The 21,240-nt window shown below is 46.6% G+C and overlaps 1 protein-coding gene across 4 annotated transcripts in view; it reads left to right on the top strand.

Moving 5' to 3' along the window:
- SPECC1 (sperm antigen with calponin homology and coiled-coil domains 1) overlaps positions 1–21,240 on the top strand; it is a 533,597-nt gene that overhangs the window by 152,538 nt on the left and 359,819 nt on the right. For all 4 annotated transcript variants that reach the window (XM_075335209.1, XM_075335211.1, XM_075335214.1 and 1 more), the window contains exon 3: positions 13,718–13,847. In XM_075335209.1, coding sequence (XP_075191324.1) covers positions 13,718–13,847 — 130 coding nt within the window. The remainder of the gene's footprint in view (positions 1–13,717; positions 13,848–21,240) is intronic.

Raw genomic sequence — 21,240 nt, 5'->3', positions numbered from 1 at the left:
TTAAGCTATGTTGACAGAAAAAGAAAAAAAAATCATGGCTATTAAAGAAGAGGAACAACAGAAGCACACAACTATTTCTATCGTATGTATTTACTGATATTAACAATGACTAGAAATGAATAGTTGCCACATTCAGGCTGTAGTCCTTTATTATATTCTGGTATTGGTTCAGCAATAGTACAACAGTAAGGTTATAGCCACATGCAGCGTTTTACACAGCGCAAGATTCGGCCTCTGTCCATAGCAACTAATCAGACCTCAGCTTTCATTCTTGAAATTGCCCCGGGAAAATGAAAGTTGAACTGTGATTGGTGTATGTGTGTCGCCAGGGGTTAAGGGGATACCCAGAACCGGGCCAAGGGGTTGCTTCTGGAAGGGGATCACTGTGTCGTGACCCGGTTCGTGCTCCCTGGTTCCACAATAAAAAGGGGGGTTATGTTCGTGATGCCACCCGTGGAATGTGATCAGAGATGACCACCGCTGCTGCAGAACCTCCGGGGGTGATGGAAGGCAGCTTGAGATGGGACGGCTCCCCACGGGTAGAGCCTTTTCCCCGGGGCAGTGTGTTAGTTTATGGGGGGAGTGCAGGACACGAGCACAATAAACAGGCAGACTCACGGTTTTGCAGTTTCTTTGTCTTTTACTGATGATGGTATTCAGCAGAGTACTGTCCACGGAGTCTGTGAGGGGTTCAGGGTTTCTCCCACCCAGCCGGGCCGTTTTGGCTTCCTTGCCTGCACTGTGTGTCTGTGGCCCTGCTGCTGTGTGAACTATGCAGCCGGCTCTGCTCTGCTCCTAGGTACCGACCTGACAGGCAACTCGAGTCCTTCCTAGTATGTTCCTGAACTCTGCCTTTGTTGCTGTGTCTGTGGTACAGGTGAAAGATCTGGAATCTTCACTTCTCTACTTCATTTCCCAGGAATGTTCCTCTGTGTACTCTGTCTCCTTCCCTCAGACCCTCAGCTAGGCCTGGAATTGGTCAGTGGATCCTGAGGTGAGCTAAAGCCACCTTCCAACCTGCAGAGATCCTGTCTCCTCAGTTCTCTGCACTGAACTGCACTCTCTGCACAAACAAACAAACTGAAACTACTGACCTTTTCCTCCCCCCCCCCCCACCAGAATATACAGGGAAGCAGCTTGGTCTCCCCCTTCTGGCCAGGAGGTCTTGGTGTTGTGTGTGGGGAGTTAACCCTTTGTGTTGTTACTGTGGCAACCCTGGGGTGCCACATTCCCCCTTAGTGAAGAACAGTACTCCGGGACTGTGAAACAAACAAACAAGTTATCACAACAATTATATATAATATATATATATATATATATATATATATATATATATATATTATATATATATATATATTATATATATATATATACACAGAGTCTCAAAAGGAAAAAATACAAAAACCTTAAAGCTCAAAAAGAGTCCAAAATGTTCAAAGATATGCAAGTGTTCATACAGTATAGTCTCTGTAGGTACTGGGCTTTTGGTCTTAACATTGCAATTATATAAACATTTAAACAACCAAACGCTTCTTACAGGTGTCTCTACTCTGGTCGTAAGTGCAATAGACCTCACAGCCCTCGGGCCACCAACAATGTGATCAAGTTGTAACTCTCCGTGCCACCTTACACCACTCTTCTCTCACCTTTTCTGTACACTAAACTGTTACGGTTTTTCATATAAACATTATAACATATGTACATTTTATATGCAATTTCACATTAGTCCTTATATCTTGCTGGTTCCACCACTTGAGGGAAGGCGATCATTGGGACTACTACTGCTCCATAGTAATTTGGCCATGTTTTTGGGAAATCTCCTAAGACTGTATGGAACACATCTTCTTCCTCCTTGACAGGTTGTACCTGTATGGGTAAGGTGACTTTTGGTGTCTTCAGGGTTTCAGGACACGGTTTGAGTTGATCTCTTGACACGACAGCTGATGTCCTTCCTTCATCCTTACTGATGAGACACACTTTGGGATTATCCATACTGGATGGTAAGACTGTATATGGGGTGGTTTCCCATTGATTATCCAATTTTGTTTGTGCGTCGTTTCCTCTTGAGAACTTGGTCACCAGGTTGCAATGGGGTTGCTAGAGCATGCTGGTTGAAGTTTCTCTCTTGTCTTCCCCTAGCTTGTTGGAGACTTTTCTCTACGCACTCTTGTACTTGGCGATACTGTTGCTGACGTAGGGTATCCCAATTGGATTCTTGAACTTCTGCATCTGGCTTCAGAATTCCCATATCTAAATCAATTGGCAGTTTACCGGGCTTTGAGCGCATAAGGTAAGCGGGGGTGCAGTTTGTAGAACTCACCGGGACATGATTGTACAAGTCCACTAGGTCGGGCAACTTCTCTGGCCATTGATTTCTTTCTGACTCTGGTAAGGTCTTCAACAGGTCAATCACAATATGGTTCATCTTCTCGCATAAGCCATTTGTTTGGGGATGGTATGCTGTTGTGCGGATCTTTTTACAGCCATACATGTTGCAGAATTCTTGGAAGATCTGTGATTCGAAAGCTGGACCTTGATCTGTAAGGACTTGTTCTGGGTAACCATGGGGTCTGCAAAAGTACGTCTGGAATGCTTTAGCTGCTGTTCTAGCTGTAAGGTCTTTCACGGGTACCACCACTAAGAAGCGTGAGTAATGGTCCACGATGGTTAAGGCATAGACATAGCCAGACCGGCTTGGTGACAACTTGACGTGGTCTAATGCGACTAGCTCGAGTGGTTGCTTGGTTACTATGGACTGGAGCTCTCTGGTTCTGTTGATCCTTTCTTCTGAGGTTGCACGGTCCGCATTTTCTACACCAATCTTCAATTGATTTTCTCATGCCAACCCAGTAGAATCTTTCTCTTAAGAGCACTTCCAATTTTTTCCAACCAAAATGACCAGCACCGTCGTGGTAAGCTTCCAGAACCATCTTGACGTCTCTCTTGGGCACGATGATCTGCCAGACCAACTCATGTGTTTTTGGATTGGTGTGCCTTCTACAGAGCTTCCCTTGGTACAGGAACAATTTACCTCTCTCTTTCCAGAGATGTTGTGTCTCAGCTGGGGCATTCTGATTAGGGTATGCACCTTGTTGTGTAAGCAGTTCTTTCACTAGCTTCACAGCTGGATCGCTGTCTTGTGTGTCAGCCCATCCGTGGTGTGCTAATGGGTTGAGAGTTGCCTGCTGTTGTTTTTGGTAGACACTCGGTTGATACTGTCCCACCTTAGGACGGTGAAAGGCTGGCAGCTCAATTTCTTCCAGTCCCTCCGGTTCCTCTTCCACGTTCCCCGAGTGTGGCATCCGGGATAAGGCATCTGCATTCCCATTCTTGTGGCCTGCCCTGTACTTGATGACAAAGTTGTAGTTTGACAGTCGGGCTATCCATCGCTGTTCCAGCGCACCTAATTTTGCAGAGTCCAGGTGGGTCAACGGATTGTTGTCAGTAAAGATGGTAAATTCTGCAGCTGCCAGGTAGTGTTTGAAATGCTCTGTTACAGCCCAAACTACTGCCAGTAGTTCTAACTTGAAGGAGCTGTAATTCTCTGGGTTTCTTTCTGTAGGCCGGAGCTTCCTGCTTGCAAAGGCAATAACTTTCTCCTTGCCTTCCTGCTTTTGAGACAATACTGCTCCCAGTCCTACGTTGCTGGCATCCATGTACAAAATGAAGGGTTGATGGTAATCTGGATATGCCAGGATCTCTTCTCCTGTCAGTGCCCACTTCAACTTCTTAAAGGACTCTTCTCTCTCATCACTCCACTGGAAAGGAGGATTTCGGGCTGCAGACTTCTTTGACTGTCCCACCAGGATGTCTTGTAGGGGAGCTGCTAGCTTCGTGAACCCTTTTATAAATCTTCTATAGTAGCCCACCAGTCCCAGGAATTGCCTCACCTCTTTCACGCTGGTGGGTCTCGGCCAATCTCTGATCACGTTAACTTTTTCAGGATCTGGTGCTACCCCTTCTGAGCTCACGACATGGCCCAGGTACTGTACCCTTGGCTTTAGAAGGTGACACTTGGATGGCTTGATTTTCATGCCATATCCAGATAAGGCTTCAAACACTTCTGCCAGGTCTTGTAGATGCTGTTCATAGGTCTTGGAGTAGACTATGATGTCATACAGGTACAGGAGCACAGTTTCAAAGTTCTTATGTCCTAGGCAGCACTCCATCAGTCGCTGGAAGGTACCAGGCGCGTTGCAGAGTCCAAACGGCATACAATTGAACTCACAGAGGCCCATCGGCGTGGTGAACGCTGTCTTCTCCTTGTCAGCCTCTGCCACAGGAACTTGCCAATACCCACTAGTCAGATCTAGGGTGGAAAAGTAAGTAGCGGATTTTAATGCAGCCAATGACTCTTCTATCCTAGGTAATGGGTATGCATCCTTGTGTGTAATGCGGTTGATCCGTCTGTAGTCTACGCACATCCTCATGGTCCCATCTTTTTTCTTAACTAGCACTAGTGGGGCTGCCCAGGGGCTACAACTGTCTCTTATTACCCCTGCTTCTTTCATTTCTTTGAGCATGTCTTTGGCGCATTGGTAGTGAGCCGGTGGTACTGGTCTATACCTCTCCTTTATGGGTGGATGGTTACCTGTGGGTATAGTGTGCTCTACCCCTTTGATCTGCCCAAAGTCTAATGGGTGTTTGCTGAATATTTGTTCATATTCTTTCACTACCCTGTATACTCCATGCTTTTGATGGGAGGGTGTAGAATCGGTACCTACATGTAGCTTTTGGCACCAATCCTCCAGCTTTCCCTCTGAGCCATTGTCCTCCGCCTGATTTGACGGGCTTAAGGGCTCAACAGTGGTGATGGCATTGTTATCAACCGTATATAACTTAGCCATGGTAGCATACTTTGGTAAGGTGACCTCATCTTCCCCACAATTTAGAAGGCGTATTGGCACTCTTCCCTGATGTACCTCAACTATTCCTCTGGCCGTCAGTACAGTGGGCCTACTGTCTGAGTACACGGGTTCTACCAGGGCCTGATAGTCTCGCCCTCTGATGCCTATTGCAGCTCTACACCAGACCAGCATTTCTGTTTTGGGAGGAATTACAATAGGTATTGGGTCACTTACCCTTGCACTGCCAATTTCACCTCCTGACATTTCTACCTGCTGCTTCAGCATCAAGGCTTTAATTTCCTTCTGCAGGAGTCTCTGTTGCCCAGGTTTGGCAGTCTCGGCGATCTGCTGCAAGACAGTAATTACCTCTGCAAAACAATTTTCAATTACATTCATTCCTAGCAGCATAGTTGGTTCACGTTCTCGCCGGTCGACATCAACAATGATAATACCCTGATTCTGCAATTCTACTCTCCCAATCTTAATGGTCATTTCTCTGAAACCAATCTGTGGTACTAATTCACCATTGCTAGCCCATATATTCAATGCAACATTAGATGGACCACTGCTAACGTCTGAATCAGCCCAGTACCTCTTATAAAGGACATGCGGAATTGATGTTATTTGGGAACCAGTGTCCAGCAAGGCATTGAGCGGAATGCCATCCAGCCCGATGGGGATGACTGGACGTCCCCCCACATACTTGTCGTGCCAGGGTGAAGGACCTTGAGAGTTCATTCCTGAGGAGCGGCCCGCCTCCCCAGGGGATCCCCATTTAAAGCACATTCACGGGCAAAGTGACCTGGGTCATTGCAACGGCGGCAAATGGGCTGTCCATCCGGCTGGTAGCGGTCGCTGGGTCGTCCTCTCGTCGCTTGGTATCTCCTAGGCCTCATCCATGGGAGATCCTCCTTGCTGGTCGCCAGCTCAATCTTGGGTGCAGACTTGGATCCACGCAGCTCCTGGACGATTCTAGCCATGGAAGTAACAGTGTCTGTCAGGACATCAAGCCTTTGATGGAGAGCCTCATTAGTGATGGGCTCCAGGTGGTTAGCAGCAGCCGCTGACATGGCCGATGTCACCGGCACTACTGGCTGCTGGGGTGCCACTGTAAGGTGTTGAACAGAGTCTAAATCCTGCGGCTCCTCCACCTGCTGGAGGCGGATGGCTCTATCCTTTAGCTGGGCAAATGTTAGTCCTGGATCCTGGATCACCATCATGCTCAGTTGTCTCCGGTGGGAAGGGGATGAGAGTCCATCCAGGAATTGGTCTATCAGCAGCTTATCTGCTCCAGGGGCTAAGGCAGGTTCTGCTAATTTAAGTGCTCTGAGCGCCTCCTGCAAGTTTAAGGCAAAGTCTCTTGCGCTCTCTCTAGGTTTTTGCTTGCATCCAAAGAACCTCATTTTAGCCCGGCTGCCAGCAGTGGATTCAAAAGCTGCTTTTAGTCCAGCTATTATATGCTCTACAGTGTCCTTTGCATCGTCCGGCCAGGATGTAGCCTCCCGCTGGGCATTGCCAGTTAACTGTCCCATAAGCATACCAACACGCTGGGCTTCTGTCAGGGGGTACATGCTGTAGTAGATTTTTAGCTTTCCGATAGTCATTAAGTGTGTTGGGCTCACCTGAGTACTGCGGCAGCCACACTGCACCCGGGGTGTACAGCATCAGGAACGGCATGATAGGTGCCGCTGCACCGCTGGGTACAACAGCGTCTCCCTGCTGCGACATCTTTGCGCCCCCTTAGTTAATTTCACCAGTCTTCTTGACAGCAAGCCTGGGACACTTTTCTGCGTTTTTGTTCGGGTCGCAGCACCGAGCCCACCTTCTCTGCAAGCGGTAGGCAGAGTCTTAGTTTAGGCGCGATGTTTCCCGCGCGTAGCAGTTAATGGCGCGATTAAAGATGGCGCCTGGAAAATTTTACCAATGATTTTGGATTTTTCCAGGTATCTTTGCAAAGTTTAAAGTCCGTTCTTTGTTGCAACAATTCACAGTGCAAGTCTTTTATGCGATTCAATAAGTCTTTACAGGCACACGTCACCCGGGTTGCAGCCGGGTCCAGTCCGCATCCTGTTCGTGACTGTTGTGTCCCATGAATGGGAACAACCTGTTGTATGTAATTCTTGCATTGCATATTTTTCCTCCTATCAGGAAATTCCTTTATTGTTGCTAGGTAGATTAGACTGTATGAAGTTTGTCCCTATGTACCTCCCTTAGTTGGCTTCTGTATAGAATGCTCCTCCCTTCTCCTTCAGTTAGTCTAGAGAAATCATTGCTGAAGAGACATGTCTGCAACCCTGTACAGATTATTCCTTTTCACCTGCATTTACTTTGTACTTAATACAAGATTCTAGAAGAAAACTAGAAAACTACAGCGTTTCTCCTTGTCTTTCTACAAGTCATCGTTGTGCTGAGTTGAGCTATCTGTGGAAGCCTAGAGTGAGTAACCATACAGTTATCTAAGGGACTGATAATTAGAGCGGTTGGATTCATTGCTACAGGAAGAGACAGAATAGTGAAAAGGATTAGCTGTGACCGGGATTAGTATACATATATCAGTAAATAACCTGTTTCCAGGAGTGCTATACTGCACACAATCCAGAGAAAGGATTACCCCAAGGGGCTGATAACAAGCCACAGCATAAAACTTTATAGCAGCTTCAGACAAAGTGCAATGTAAAGTATTAACCTGTTATCAGAACTGTGTGCAGCCATAACCAAGAATCTCCCATAAGCTAATTGTAAATTGCAGCCAGAGACTCAGTAAATACATCCTGCAAAACAGACTGCAGAGATTGCAACATTGTATTGTTTCCCTGACAACCAGTGCAGGCAGCATTCACCATTCCTGATGGAGTCAAAGAGAACAATTTCCCTACCTGCTTTAAAGCAACAAGAGGAAGACATGGTCTCACACTCAAATTACAGTGAAAGATCTAAGCGGTTGACCAAACCAACATGGAAGGTTAAAGAGAACCTAGAAACAGCCAGAAGTGAACTATTTACCCAGACAGCATTATTGTGGCAAAGAGTGCAAAAACAAGTGACTGTTTTATCTGCGACCGGTGCTCATGAGCTACCACCAGAGGGAGCCCTGGAACAACTGTACTCAGCATACCAGTCCTACAAAGAGATTTGTAAAAAATATTCCTCTACCCTGCTGAGAGCAAATACGTCTGAGTCTGAAAAAGAACTACAGGACTTCCAACAGCTTAATGCTGAACGAGACTGCACCGTGCGCGACATTGTGAGCGAGACTGAAGCAAAAATTGCGCAAATGTCAGGAGCGGCATCTTACAAATCCAGGTCCATTAAGAGCTCAAGGCACTCACTCAAATCAGGCTCATCAAGGTACTCAACCCTCAGCGAGCAGCTCATAAAGGCGCGCGCTGACGCAGAAACAACAAAAGTACACGCCATCTTCGCCCAGAGAGAAGCAGAGATGAAAACAGAATCTGCACGCAAGGAAGCAGAGATTAAAGCAGAATCTGCACGCAAGGAAGCAGAGATTAAAGCAGAATCTGCACGCAAGGAAGCAGAATCTGCACGCAGAGAAGCAGAGATTAAAGCAGAATCTGCACGCAAGGAAGCAGAAATTGAAGCCCTTCAGAAGGAATGTGAACATGTGGCGGCCATGGCAAGGCTAAAGGTCTTTGAGCAAGCTCTGGGTGGGAGCCAGGAAGGCAGCGCCAGTTTGCGTGATCTCGACACAGAAGACTCACTTAAGCGTACAAGAGATTACGTGCTGAGCCAAGCCGATGAACTGCCAACGACCATCAACATTCCCGTCAGTGCTAACACTTCTCCAGAGCCTCAAGACACTGATCCACCTACAGCTTCCAGCCTTCCAGGTCAGTCCAATGCACCTCAGACTTTCAAGCCTGAACCAGCTTCATATTCCAATGCACAGCCACACCCTGCGCATCAGCAACCTCCGTATGCCCATGTCTACATGCAACCTAACATGCCGGCAAGGCGCTACACTCCCAACAACCGTGTAGTTCCAGACCCGCATACAACAGAGACTGTACACACCAAACCAGCAGTCACTGGTCTAAACGCCTACGCCACTCCGTACTTTCCCATGTTCCTGAACCACAAAGCTACGAACAACGCAACCAGCATCACGCAGTCAGCAAATGTGCCCCAACTATCGGAAAGATCAGACATGTCCGACTTTGCGAGGTACATGATCCGCCGAGAACTCACCAACACCGGTCTCACAAAGTATGACGACCAGCCTGAAAACTACAGAGGGTGGAAGTGTGCCTTCAAAACCGCAACGCGTGACCTTGGCATTACGGCTGCTGAAGAGCTGGACTTGCTAATCAGGTGGCTAGGGCCATGGTCTACTGAGAGAATCAAGAGACTCAGATCCGTCTACATCAGCGACCCAACAACTGGTCTCGCAACCGCATGGGACAGGCTAGAGAAAGGCTTCGGCAGTCCTGAAGCAATTGAAGATGCATTGCTGAAACAACTATACGACCTTCCCAAAATATCTGGCAAAGATGCTTCAAAGTACCAGGAACTCAGCGACCTGCTGTCCGAGCTCCAGCTGGCCAAAACAGACACACACCTACCTGGCCTCAGCTACCTGGACACCGCTCGTGGGGTGAAACCCATAGTCGCCAAGTTACCTTACAACTTGCAGGAAAGGTGGACTACGGTAGGAACAAACTATAAAAAAGAGCACCAAGTCTCCTTCCCTCCCTTCTCCTTCTTCTGTGAGTTCATCAATGGCATCGCGGAACGTAAGGCAGACCCCAGCTTCACCTGTGGAGAACTCACCGACTCCACTTCACCAGCTCCCAGGTATGAGAGCACTCATCAAAATGACAGAAAATGTAGGGGCCCAGTATCAGTCAAAAAGACCGATGTTCTACCACCTACACCAACGTCAGCACCAGACAAGGGCAATGAAGGCGGGAAGGCGGAAAATCCAAACCGCCAGTGTCCAATTCACAAGCTGCCACACCCCCTGAAGAAGTGCATTGGCTTCAGGAAGAAACCCCTTCAAGAACGAAAGGAACTCTTGAAAGGGTTTGGGGTATGTTTTAGGTGTTGTGCCTCTACAGAACACCTTGCCAAGGACTGTACGGTTACAATTAAGTGCATGGAGTGCGACAGCACGGATCACGTACAAGCGCTCCACCCATCTCAGCCTGATCCTGCACCTACACCTTCTCCTACCACAAGTCATGGCGGGGAGAGTACAGGCCAAGCTGCAAACCACCTCACAGTATCCTCATCGTGCACTGCAGTCTGCGGAGAAGATCTCTGGGACAAGTCTTGTGCGAAAATATGCTTAGTAAGGGTATATCCCAAAGGTCACCCAGAAAGGGCCGTGAAGGTGTACAGCATCCTGGACGACCAGAGCAACAAGTCACTTGCCAGGTCTGAACTCTTCGACTTGTTCGGCTTAAAAGGAAATGCCTACCCTTACACACTGGGCACTTGCAGCGGCATCTCAGAAGCTTGCGGAAGAAGAGCCAGTGGTCTCGTGGTAACATCTCTGGAAAATACCGTAGAGATACCTCTACCGACACTCGTCGAGTGCAACCAGATACCGGCTAACCGGGAAGAGATTCCAACGCCAGAGGCAGCTCTTCACCACCCTCACCTGAGAACTATTGCCAGCAAGATCCCACCTCTTGATCATAGTGCAAAAATCCTGATTCTGATTGGAAGGGACATCCTCCGGCTACACAAAGTACGCCAACACATCAACGGGCCACATGATGCGCCATTCGCTCAGCGCTACGACCTAGGCTGGGTGATCATAGGAAACGTCTGCGTAGGCAAAGTGAAGAGTCCCAATGCGATCTCCTCCTACAAGACGCACATCCTCCCAAACGGTTGCGGCACTCACTTTCAACCATGTCCGCATCACTACGGGGTGAAAGAGAGGCTGAGCGACACCAGGTGGCGACAGCAGCCTCCCGACTGCGCGGACGCATATCATCTCTGGGATGACGACTTCGGGTCAACAGCGTTCGAGTCTACAAACGAAGACAACAAATTGGCTCCGATGAGAGAAAACAAAGAATTCATAAAGATTATGAATAAAGAGTTCTCTCAAAATGACTCTAACAGTTGGGTAGCCCCATTACCCTTTCGGTCTCCAAGGCCAAGGTTGCCAAACAACTCCCAGCAAGCAACCGCAAGGTCCTTCTCTCTAAAACGCACTTTGGAAAGACAACCAGAGATGGAGAAATGCTTTGTCGAGATTACGCAAAACATCCTCGACAGAGATCATGCTGAACAGTGGCACCACATTCCCACCGAACAAAATCCAGCTGACCGAGGAACGAGACTCATTGCTGCATCCAAACTCGGCGACAACATGTGGCCGACACCTCCAAGTATCTTATACGAGGAGATCTGCGATAACTACGCCGGCAACATGTACGAGCTGGTGGAACCAGAATCTGACAAGGAAATGAGACCGGTGGTCTCCGCTCGCTACACTTCAGTACCATCAAAACAGAAGTTGAGACCTCATCGTTTCAAGCGCTTCACAAGTTGGTCATCTGCGGTACGAGCCGTAGCTCGTCTTATTCACGTCGCTCACTGTTTCACCAACTACAAGTCTTCAACGTGCCACGGCTGGCACATGTGTGTGATTCGTCCAGTCACCGAACTCGTGCTACTTTTACCAAAGGAGGACGTTACATGAACTAACTTTGTCGTTGGACACTGCCACGGCGGGGAGCGTACCTTTCTTACCCCGCTGTACGGAGACACAACTGTCCGTGTCTAATGAACCTTGAACTTTTCCTTTGGATTAAAACTTTACCGTTGGATTATTGGGTTGGAGGAAGAGTTGGCATGTTTGCGGCTTCCCCAATCTGAAGATGGGTTTGTTGAACTTGAATTCATGTTTAACATTTTTCTACTTTTTCATTTTTTACGCAAGGACAATGCGTCATCAACAAAGCATGGACTTGAATTCAGTGCATTACGTTGCATTTTTTGTGTTGTCTCTTATCTCGTTACAGGTTTCGTGACATCGAGGGACAGGATCGACTCCTTACGTCGTAGAAGGACTTGTGAAATCATATGATTTCAGACGGGGAGTGTTGTGTCCCATGAATGGGAACAACCTGTTGTATGTAATTCTTGCATTGCATATTTTTCCTCCTATCAGGAAATTCCTTTATTGTTACTAGGTAGATTAGACTGTATGAAGTTTGTCCCTATGTACCTCCCTTAGTTGGCTTCTGTATAGAATGCTCCTCCCTTCTCCTTCAGTTAGTCTAGAGAAATCATTGCTGAAGAGACATGTCTGCAACCCTGTACAGATTATTCCTTTTCACCTGCATTTACTTTGTACTTAATACAAGATTCTAGAAGAAAACTACAGCGTTTCTCCTTGTCTTTCTACAAGTCATCGTTGTGCTGAGTTGAGCTATCTGTGGAAGCCTAGAGTGAGTAACCATACAGTTATCTAAGGAACTGATAATTAGAGCGGTTGGATTCATTGCTACAGGAAGAGACAGAATAGTGACGCCAAAGTTGTGTCGCCAGGGGTTAAGGGGATACCCAGAACCGGGCCAAGGGGTTGCTTCTGGAAGGGGATCACGGTGTCGTGACCCGGTTCGTGCTCCCTGGTTCCACAATAAAAAGGGGGGTTATGTTTGTGACGCCACCCGTGGAATGTGATCAGAGATGACCACCGCTGCTGCAGAACCTCCGGGGGTGATGGAAGGCAGCTTGAGATGGGACGGCTCCCCACGGGTAGAGCCTTTTCCCCGGGGCAGTGTGTTAGTTTATGGGGGGAGTGCAGGACACGAGCACAATAAACAGGCAGACTCACGGTTTTGCAGTTTCTTTGTCTTTTACTGATGATGGTATTCAGCAGAGTACTGTCCACGGAGTCTGTGAGGGGTTCAGGGTTTCTCCCACCCAGCCGGGCCGTTTTGGCTTCCTTGCCTGCACTGTGTGTCTGTGGCCCTGCTGCTGTGTGAACTATGCAGCCGGCTCTGCTCTGCTCCTAGGTACCGACCTGACAGGCAACTCGAGTCCTTCCTAGTATGTTCCTGAACTCTGCCTTTGTTGCTGTGTCTGTGGTACAGGTGAAAGATCTGGAATCTTCACTTCTCTGGTGTTAACTGTACAGTATGTAACCTGCAGTCTCGGATCCAGCGTCCGTTCTGTGTGCTCCACTGGGATGAGCTCTGCAATGCTCTGTCTCCCAGGAATGTTCCTCTGTGTACTCTGTCTCCTTCCCTCAGACCCTCAGCTAGGCCTGGAATTGGTCAGTGGATCCTGAGGTGAGCTAAAGCCAGCTTCCAACCTGCAGAGATCCTGTCTCCTCAGTTCTCTGCACTGAACTGCACTCTCTGCACAAACAAACAAACTGAAACTACTGACCATTTCCTCCCCCCCCACCAGAATATACAGGGAAGCAGCTTGGTCTCCCCCTTCTGGCCAGGAGGTCTTGGTGTTGTGTGTGGGGAGTTAACCCTTTGTGTTGTTACTGTGGCAACCCTGGGGTGCCACATATGTATATGTGCGCGTGTGTGTGTGTGTATATATGTGTATGTATGTATGTATGTATGTATGTATGTGTATATAATATATATGTATATATGTGTGTGTACATACATACATACATACATACATACATACATACATACATACAATATATATATACAATATATGTAATTACTTTTTGCTCCCTGTACTGGAATCTCCTCATTTTATCAGTGTTTAACATCACACCCCTGATACTTACATGGTGTTGAAATTCATCATGTTGTTGTTCAAATCAAATATGTATGTATGTAAAAATTATATAATATAAATTTATTATAAATACTATAATTATTAGATTTTTTTTTTTTCTTTCTTTCTTTCTACAATTCCAGTTAAAAAGAGCCAGCAGCGATGACATGCTTACAAAGCCAGGGGGCAGCGCAGCCATCACGACATCCAGGCTGAAGAAGACTGTTACAACAGGAGGCATCTCGGAGCTGTCAGAGAGCAGATTCAGGACCGGTACGTCACGTCCTCATAATTTTTCTTATTTATATGGTGTAATCTATCTTTTGGTACTGGATTTTATTCTATAAATGTTGCCCCTATACATGGGGTCTTTCGAGTATACAATAATCTATAACGTCATAGGCTCCCATTTTATCACTGCATTTAAGTCATTTTTTTTTAATTGTGTTGTCGTTTTGTTTTTTATTTTTATTCTGGCAAATTTTGCACCAAAATCATCAGAATTGTTTAACTTGCACTAAATCAAAGATGCTTATTTGTTCCCTCTTTTGACAAAAGTTGCTAAATTTTTGCACAACCCCTTCATTTTTAAAACATTCAATACATTTTTTAAAGGGGTTATCCACTTTTAGAAAACCCCATTCCTGGGACACAGTTATAAAGCAAACAAGCTGTGCATTACTCACTCTCCCCAGGTCCATTGCTGAGTCTCTGCTGCACCTGAAGTCTGTTGCTGGCTGTAGTGCTCAAGTTACGTTAATACGCAGCAGCCAATCAGTGAGCTCAGCAGCTCTGAGCGGTGCGTTCCCTGTACATGGACAAAGCCTCTGAGCTCCCGGAGTCATCAGTGTTTCTGACGTAACGTCAGCGCTAAAGCCAATAACTGATAATAGAAGCACTGGAGGAGACTCCGCAGTAGACCAGGGGATGGTGAGTCAGTTTTTTTGTTTTTTTTTAATTTAAATAAACAGCAAAGAAACAAAGGGTTTTACTGAAAGAGAACAACCCCTTTAACATGAGATGTGTAATGTATGTATAATGAAATCATGACCCCGCACAGCGGTAGACCTGACAGTGGTACATAGCGGTATGTCAGGTTTTTGTCAATGCGCAATTTGTTTAATTTGTCTGTGTTCATACTTGTAAGATGAACCTCCATCAGGCATTCTGTGGAGGTATTTATCATTTTTTATTTTAGGGATAATAGTTATTAGCTGGCATAGATTTCCGCCAATATATTACTAAACTTTATAGTAAATTTAACATTTCTAAGTGACCCTGCCCCTTTCCCAGACCTCACCCGCTTTTTAGAGCCAGGACCAATGCAAGAGCGCATAAAGTTACCGTAGATATCATATACCGTATGGTATACATTTTTTAGTAGCATCCTATTGTAGAATTATTTTAGTACAGCTTATAAATATTGTTGAAGAGGTACCCTGACACACATGTAGGGGTGTAAATATAAAGGGATCAAGGGTTGTAGTCAGTGGTGTAACTAGAGATTGATGGGCCCCAGTGCAAAGCTCGGACCTGCCCCTCCCCCCTCCACGTACACCGACACTTTGGGTACGGGATGACACTGGCACTCGGGGTACGTGATAATGACGCTGACACTTGGCTCTTACCCTCAGCACCCAGGTTTCCTATAATCTGAAATCCCTCTATCAGCACCCAGGTTTCCTATGTTCTGATATTCATCTTGTCATCGGCACCCAGCTTTCCCATGCTCTGCTATACATCTTTCTCTCAGCACCCAGCTGTGTATAATGCAGCCCCCACCAGGCCTCCCTGTGTATAATGCAGAACCCCCAGGCCTCCCTGTGTATAAAACTACATTCACATCACCGTTCCGTCTTTGCGGTCCGCAAAAAACGGTCCATTTTTTTTCATGGATGCATCCGTGTGGCATCCGTGTGCCTTCCGGTTTTTTTGCAGACCGCAAAAAAACGGAAGCAGCTAGAAAGATAAGTAGATGGGTAGATATAGATGGATAGAGACCGAGAGATAGAGGGATTGATGAATGAATGAATAGAGAGATAGATGAGAAAGACATATATAATGTCCCACCCCCTTGCATATTCTAAGCTGGCACCATTTAGTGACTTTCATGTGGCACTAAAGGGTGCTTAGCATTGTATTTAGCCAAAACATAAATAAATAAATAATTAAAAAAAAAAAAAACGACACTGGGTTCCCCCTATGTTTTCTAGCCAGCTAGCAGCTGGCAGCTTCACCTTGGCTGGTAATCCAAAACATGGGTCACCCCACACTCTTAATTTAAATTAAATAATTAATTTAAAACAAAAAACGTTGGGTGCCCCCCAAATTGGATCACCAGCCAAGGTAAAGGCGTAATCCAATAAGGGGTTCCCATGATGATCCATACTATAGTCACTGTCCCAGTCAATGAAGAACAGAATGTTCCCCATTGACTGAGAGAGCAGTGCAGTGACCTGAGCTAACATCATGAGGTCAGCCCAGGTCACTGCAGGGGATGCCGAGCGCTGCTGTCAGGAGGTTAGATGAGATCATTACCTGCTGTGACGATCTCCTGCACTCCTGACGTCAGCGCTGTCACTGCCTTCCATGCCCGCCGCGTTCTCAGCAGTATCGCGGGAGCCCGTGACGTCACCGCTAGTGACAGTCTCGGGCCACCTGCGAGACGTGATGTGAGAAAGTGGCGGGAAATGGAAGTCAGTGACAGCGCTGACGTCAGGAGTGCAGGAGATCGTCACAGCAGAAGGCAACAGTCCACACCGTGAGGATATTCAGCCACCGCCACAGGCTAGAGATCCAAGGGCCAGCGCCTGCGGGCAAAACGGGCTCCTACGGCACCTATGCGCCGGGGAGCGGACTACCGGTGGGCAACCACAGGAGTCAGAACATTCTAAAAGGTGCAGGGAAAGACAGCCACCATCAGCCGTCCGGGGAGAGCACAACAACAACACTGCAGCCGGCTGCGGGACCCGTCCATCCGGCCGTTTGACCCGTCCATCCGGCCGTTTTGGTTAACCAGAGACTCTGTCAGTGATTGTCTGAGTGAGTACACCAGTGCCGTCTGGCACTGCGCCGCGCCGTCCCTGCACCCCAGCCATGCAGCCTCCCTGTTACATCACCGGGCCCCGGGATCACCAACCCCCCTACCCACGGAGGGGACAACATCCCAGCTGCACCCTACCATCTCTCCCGGGAACCCCGTTACCAGCAGCGGTGGTGCCATCATCACCACGTCCCGTGGGTGGCGTCGCGAACAATCTCCCTAAACATACCACCCCTTTTCACTCACGGACGAGGAGCGCTGCTCGAGTCCCCGGGTCCGGCCCACCGCTCGAGCCACCAAGCAGCAGCAGCAGAATCCCCACACCCGAGCGTGGCGAGCGCGTCCCCTCCGCCCGCGACAAATACAAAAATGTAAAGACCTGTGATATTTAGGGATCCTGTTGGAATATTTCCCAAGTGCTTCAATTAATACCAATGTATATAAACCTATGGCTGATGGGCGCCCACATCAAGCTCATTGTGGACCATGCAGAACATTTACCTACCAGTATGGTGAACATATCATTACTCTATGGCTTGTTTTTTGTTTCCAAAGAAGCAGGAGAATGGTTTGTTACCGATTCATCAAAGTGTTTTTGCTATAAATCTGCATAAAACACTTTGATGAATTCCGCAAAAACTTTCCAACTTAAGTTTGCGGAAATTTTGCAACTTTTGCTGTTTTCATTCCAGTTTCGCCCATCTCTTCCAAAGCTGGTAGATCTGGGGCATGATGGGGGTGGAATGGGGGAATAATGCCACAGCTCGTCTGATCCATGACAATCTGATCCAGAAATACTACTTTAGTCCTTCATGAGTAAAGGGCGCTTTACACGCTACAATATATCTTGCGATGTATCAGCGGGGTCACGTCGTAAGTGACGCACATCCGGCATCGTAATGTACATTGTAGCATGTAACAGCTACGTGCGATTGTGATTGAACGGTAAAACGTTCATCGCATGCACGACGTTCAATTCCCAAAAATTGAACGTCAGGTTGTTCATCGTACCCGGGGTAGCACACATTGTAGTGTGTGACACCCCGGGAACGATGAACAGATCTTACCTGCGTCCTGCAGCTCCTGGCTGACAATGCGGAAGGAAGGAGGTGGGCGGGATGTTTACGTCCCGCTCAGCTCCACCCCTTCGCTTCTATTGGTCGGCTGCCGCGTGACGTCGATGTGACGCCGAACGTCCCTCCCACTCCAGGAAGTGGACGTTCGCCTGCCCACATCGAGGTCGTATGGATGGGTAAGTACGTGTGACGGGGGGTTATTCGTTTGTGCGACATGTTCAACAAATTGAACGTGCCACACATACGATGGGAGCGGGTACGATCGCATACGATGTCGTATGCTGGATCGTATGGTGTAAAGCAGTCTTAAGATATGTAGCAGATAGCACAGAAGCGCACAACATTTTTGAGACGTGTAGATCCATAGAGGTGTGAGCCTCTTAATGAATCAGATGCTCCTGACTCCACTCTGCCCCACTAATCAAGAAGGCCATAGTTCAGCCATGGCCTCCATTTGCATCTGTTCTTGTCCTGTTTGTAATAGATCCAATTTTACTAAAAGAGACTTTAAACACCTCTAGGTTTGTGGGAATGTACAATGCTAAAAAATAGACCTTGTTAAACAAAGCATAATGGATGACTAGCAATATGTGTTTCTCATATAGGTTTTTGCTATGTTAGCTGAAGACCGCATACTGCAAGGGTTAACACAGAAATTCACGTATGCCTCTCTTGCCATAGTCCGATTAGTTTGTTTGTTTAAGCAGCAGGACTTATCATTTTTGGACTACAATGTCGCATGCAGGGAAGTCCGGCACGCCCCCTCCTGTGATTCGCATCTCACGATCAATATACAATCTCTTTAGAGAGCCTGGTGCAGCTCTCTCAGCTCTGCTACATCACTAAATTTAAAAATGCAGATTGTGTCAGACCGACTGCAGCCAGTAATCTAAGTGATACATTATTTTATTCAGGGTCTCTTTGCCTGCATTAGGCTTCTCTCAGATGAGGTAGCAAAAATCTGCTGACAGATTCCCTTTAATGTTAAACAAAGAATGAAACTGTCCGTTTCATCTGCTTCTTTTTTATAGAATGGAAAAAATGTATTCTATTCCTTCCCTTTATACAGCGTTATTAATTCCACAGCGCTGTATAGACTAAATTTATTTTTTTTGACCATCCAAACAAAAGGGCAGCAGATAGAACAGATACAAACTGGTGATATTTCAAGAAAAATAAAGCCCATTTAAAGGAACAGGTCGATAACTAACCATTTTAGCCCCGATTTATTGCTGCCTTTTGTGCCTGTTTTTGACTAGATTTGTGTGTTTTGTGTCTTCCTTGATTGCACTAAACTCATTTTTTAGTTTTCCCATTTTGATGAAAACAGCAGCTAATACCACAAACAAAAAAGAAAAGTGACTTAAAAAACCTCTGCAAATGAATTGGTGGCCATTATCTCCATATTTACACTTCTAACCCCCCCCCCCCCATGGACCATAAATACGGTAATTGTAACTGTGAACACATCCTAATTGCACATTGTTTGTGTCAGTAGAGCCCATGTCATTGGTAGAATAACCTATAATCTCTATAAACTGCAAGTCTGAAAAATGATTTTCCACCTCTGCCTCCTGATTAGCGGCTGTCATTGACGTCACCTCTGCGGCCTTTGAACTTACTGAAGCTGATGACAGTGACACATTGCTAAGTAGTGAGTCAATGGTAACACTGTCCGCATGGTGACATTATTATACCACAAGAACATTAACAGGGTGTTTGTAAAGATGTTTTCTATAATAATCCCATCAGACGTCCATCATGCTGTATATAATTATAAGGTTTGTATTTCTGGATGGAGTCTTCACTGCATGAGATCAGGTCCTGCAGTGCATCGTCTGTCCAGTAGGTGGCAGTAAAGACTTGGCCATGTCGACTTCTCTTTCGTGTTAAATCTCAGATACCAGGACAAGACTGGCAATTTGACAATACATTTCCTGGAAAGTTGATTGTTGTTTTGATATTAGTACTTTATTAGGGCCGATGTGCTCCAGAAACCCCTGTGGGCATTTTGCGGGGTTCGCTGTGCTCTTGCTAATTTTTATTTTTTTTTATTAATTGCCAAGTCTTAAAAGTTGAGTATAATAAATTTTATATATATAGTGCCTACAAGTAGTATTCAACCCCCTGCAGATTTAGCAGGTTTGATAAGATGCAAATAAGTTAGAGCCTGCAAACTTCAAACAAGAGCAGGATTTATGAACAGATGCATAAATCTTACAAACCAACAAGTTATGTTGCTCAATTAAATTTTAATACATTTTCAACATAAAAGTGTGGGTCAATTATTATTCAACCCCTAGGTTTAATATTTTGTGGAATAACCCTTGTTTGCAATTACAGCTAATAATCGTCTTTTATAAGACCTGATCATGCCGGCACAGGTCTCTGGAGTTATCTTGGCCCACTCCTCCATGCAGATCTTCTCCAAGTTATCTAGGTTCTTTGGGTGTCTCATGTGGACTTTAATCTTGAGCTCCTTACACAAGTTTTCAATTGGGTTAAGGTCAGGAGACTGACTAGGCCACTGCAACACCTTGATTTTTTCCCTCTTGAACCAGGCCTTGGTTTTCTTGGCTGTATGCTTTGGGTCGTTGTCTTGTTGGAAGATGAAATGACGACCCATCTTAAGATTCTTGTTGGAGAAGCGGAGGTTCTTGGCCAAAATCTCCAGGTAGGCCGTGCTATCAATCTTCCCATGGATGCAGACCAGATGGCCAGGCCCCTTGGCTGAGAAACAGCCCCACAGCATGATGCTGCCACCACCATGCTTGACTGTAGGGATGGTATTCTTGGGGTCGTATGCAGTGCCATCCAGTCTCCAAACATCACGTGTGTGGTTGGCACCAAAGATCTCGATCTTGGTCTCATCAGACCAGAGAACCTTGAACCAGTCTGTCTCAGAGTCCTCCAAGTGATCATGAGCAAACTGTAGACGAGCCTTGACATGACGCTTTGAAAGTAAAGGTACCTTACGGGCTCGTCTGGAAGGGAGACCATTGCGGTGGAGTACGTTACTTATGGTATTGACTGAAACCAATGTCCCCACTGCCATGAGATCTTCCCGGAGCTCCTTCCTTGTTGTCCTTGGGTTAGCCTTGACTCTTCGGACAAGCCTGGCCTCGGCACGGGTGGAAACTTTCAAAGGCTGTCCAGGACGTGGAAGGCTAACAGTAGTTCCATAAGCCTTCCACTTCCGGATGATGCTCCCAACAGTGGAGACAGGTAGGCCCAACTCCTTGGAAAGGGTTTTGTACCCCTTGCCAGCCTTGTGACCCTCCACGATCTTGTTTCTGATGGCCTTGCAATACTCCTTTGTCTTTCCCATGTTGACCAAGTATGAGTGCTGTTCACAAGTTTGGGGAGGGTCTTAATTAGTCAGAAAAGGCTGGAAAAAGAGATAATTAATCCAAACATGTGAAGCTCATTGTTCTTTGTGCCTGAAATACTTCTTAATACTTTAGGGGAACCAAACAGAATTCTGGTGGTTTGAGGGGTTGAATAATAAATGACCCTCTGAATAAACTTTTCACAATTTAAAAAAAAA

Source organism: Anomaloglossus baeobatrachus, chromosome 2 (genome assembly GCF_048569485.1).
Source record: "Anomaloglossus baeobatrachus isolate aAnoBae1 chromosome 2, aAnoBae1.hap1, whole genome shotgun sequence".
Lineage (NCBI taxonomy): Eukaryota > Metazoa > Chordata > Amphibia > Anura > Aromobatidae > Anomaloglossus > Anomaloglossus baeobatrachus.
The sequence above is the reverse complement of the archived record's forward strand: the minus strand, read 5'-3'. Positions and strand labels throughout refer to the sequence as shown.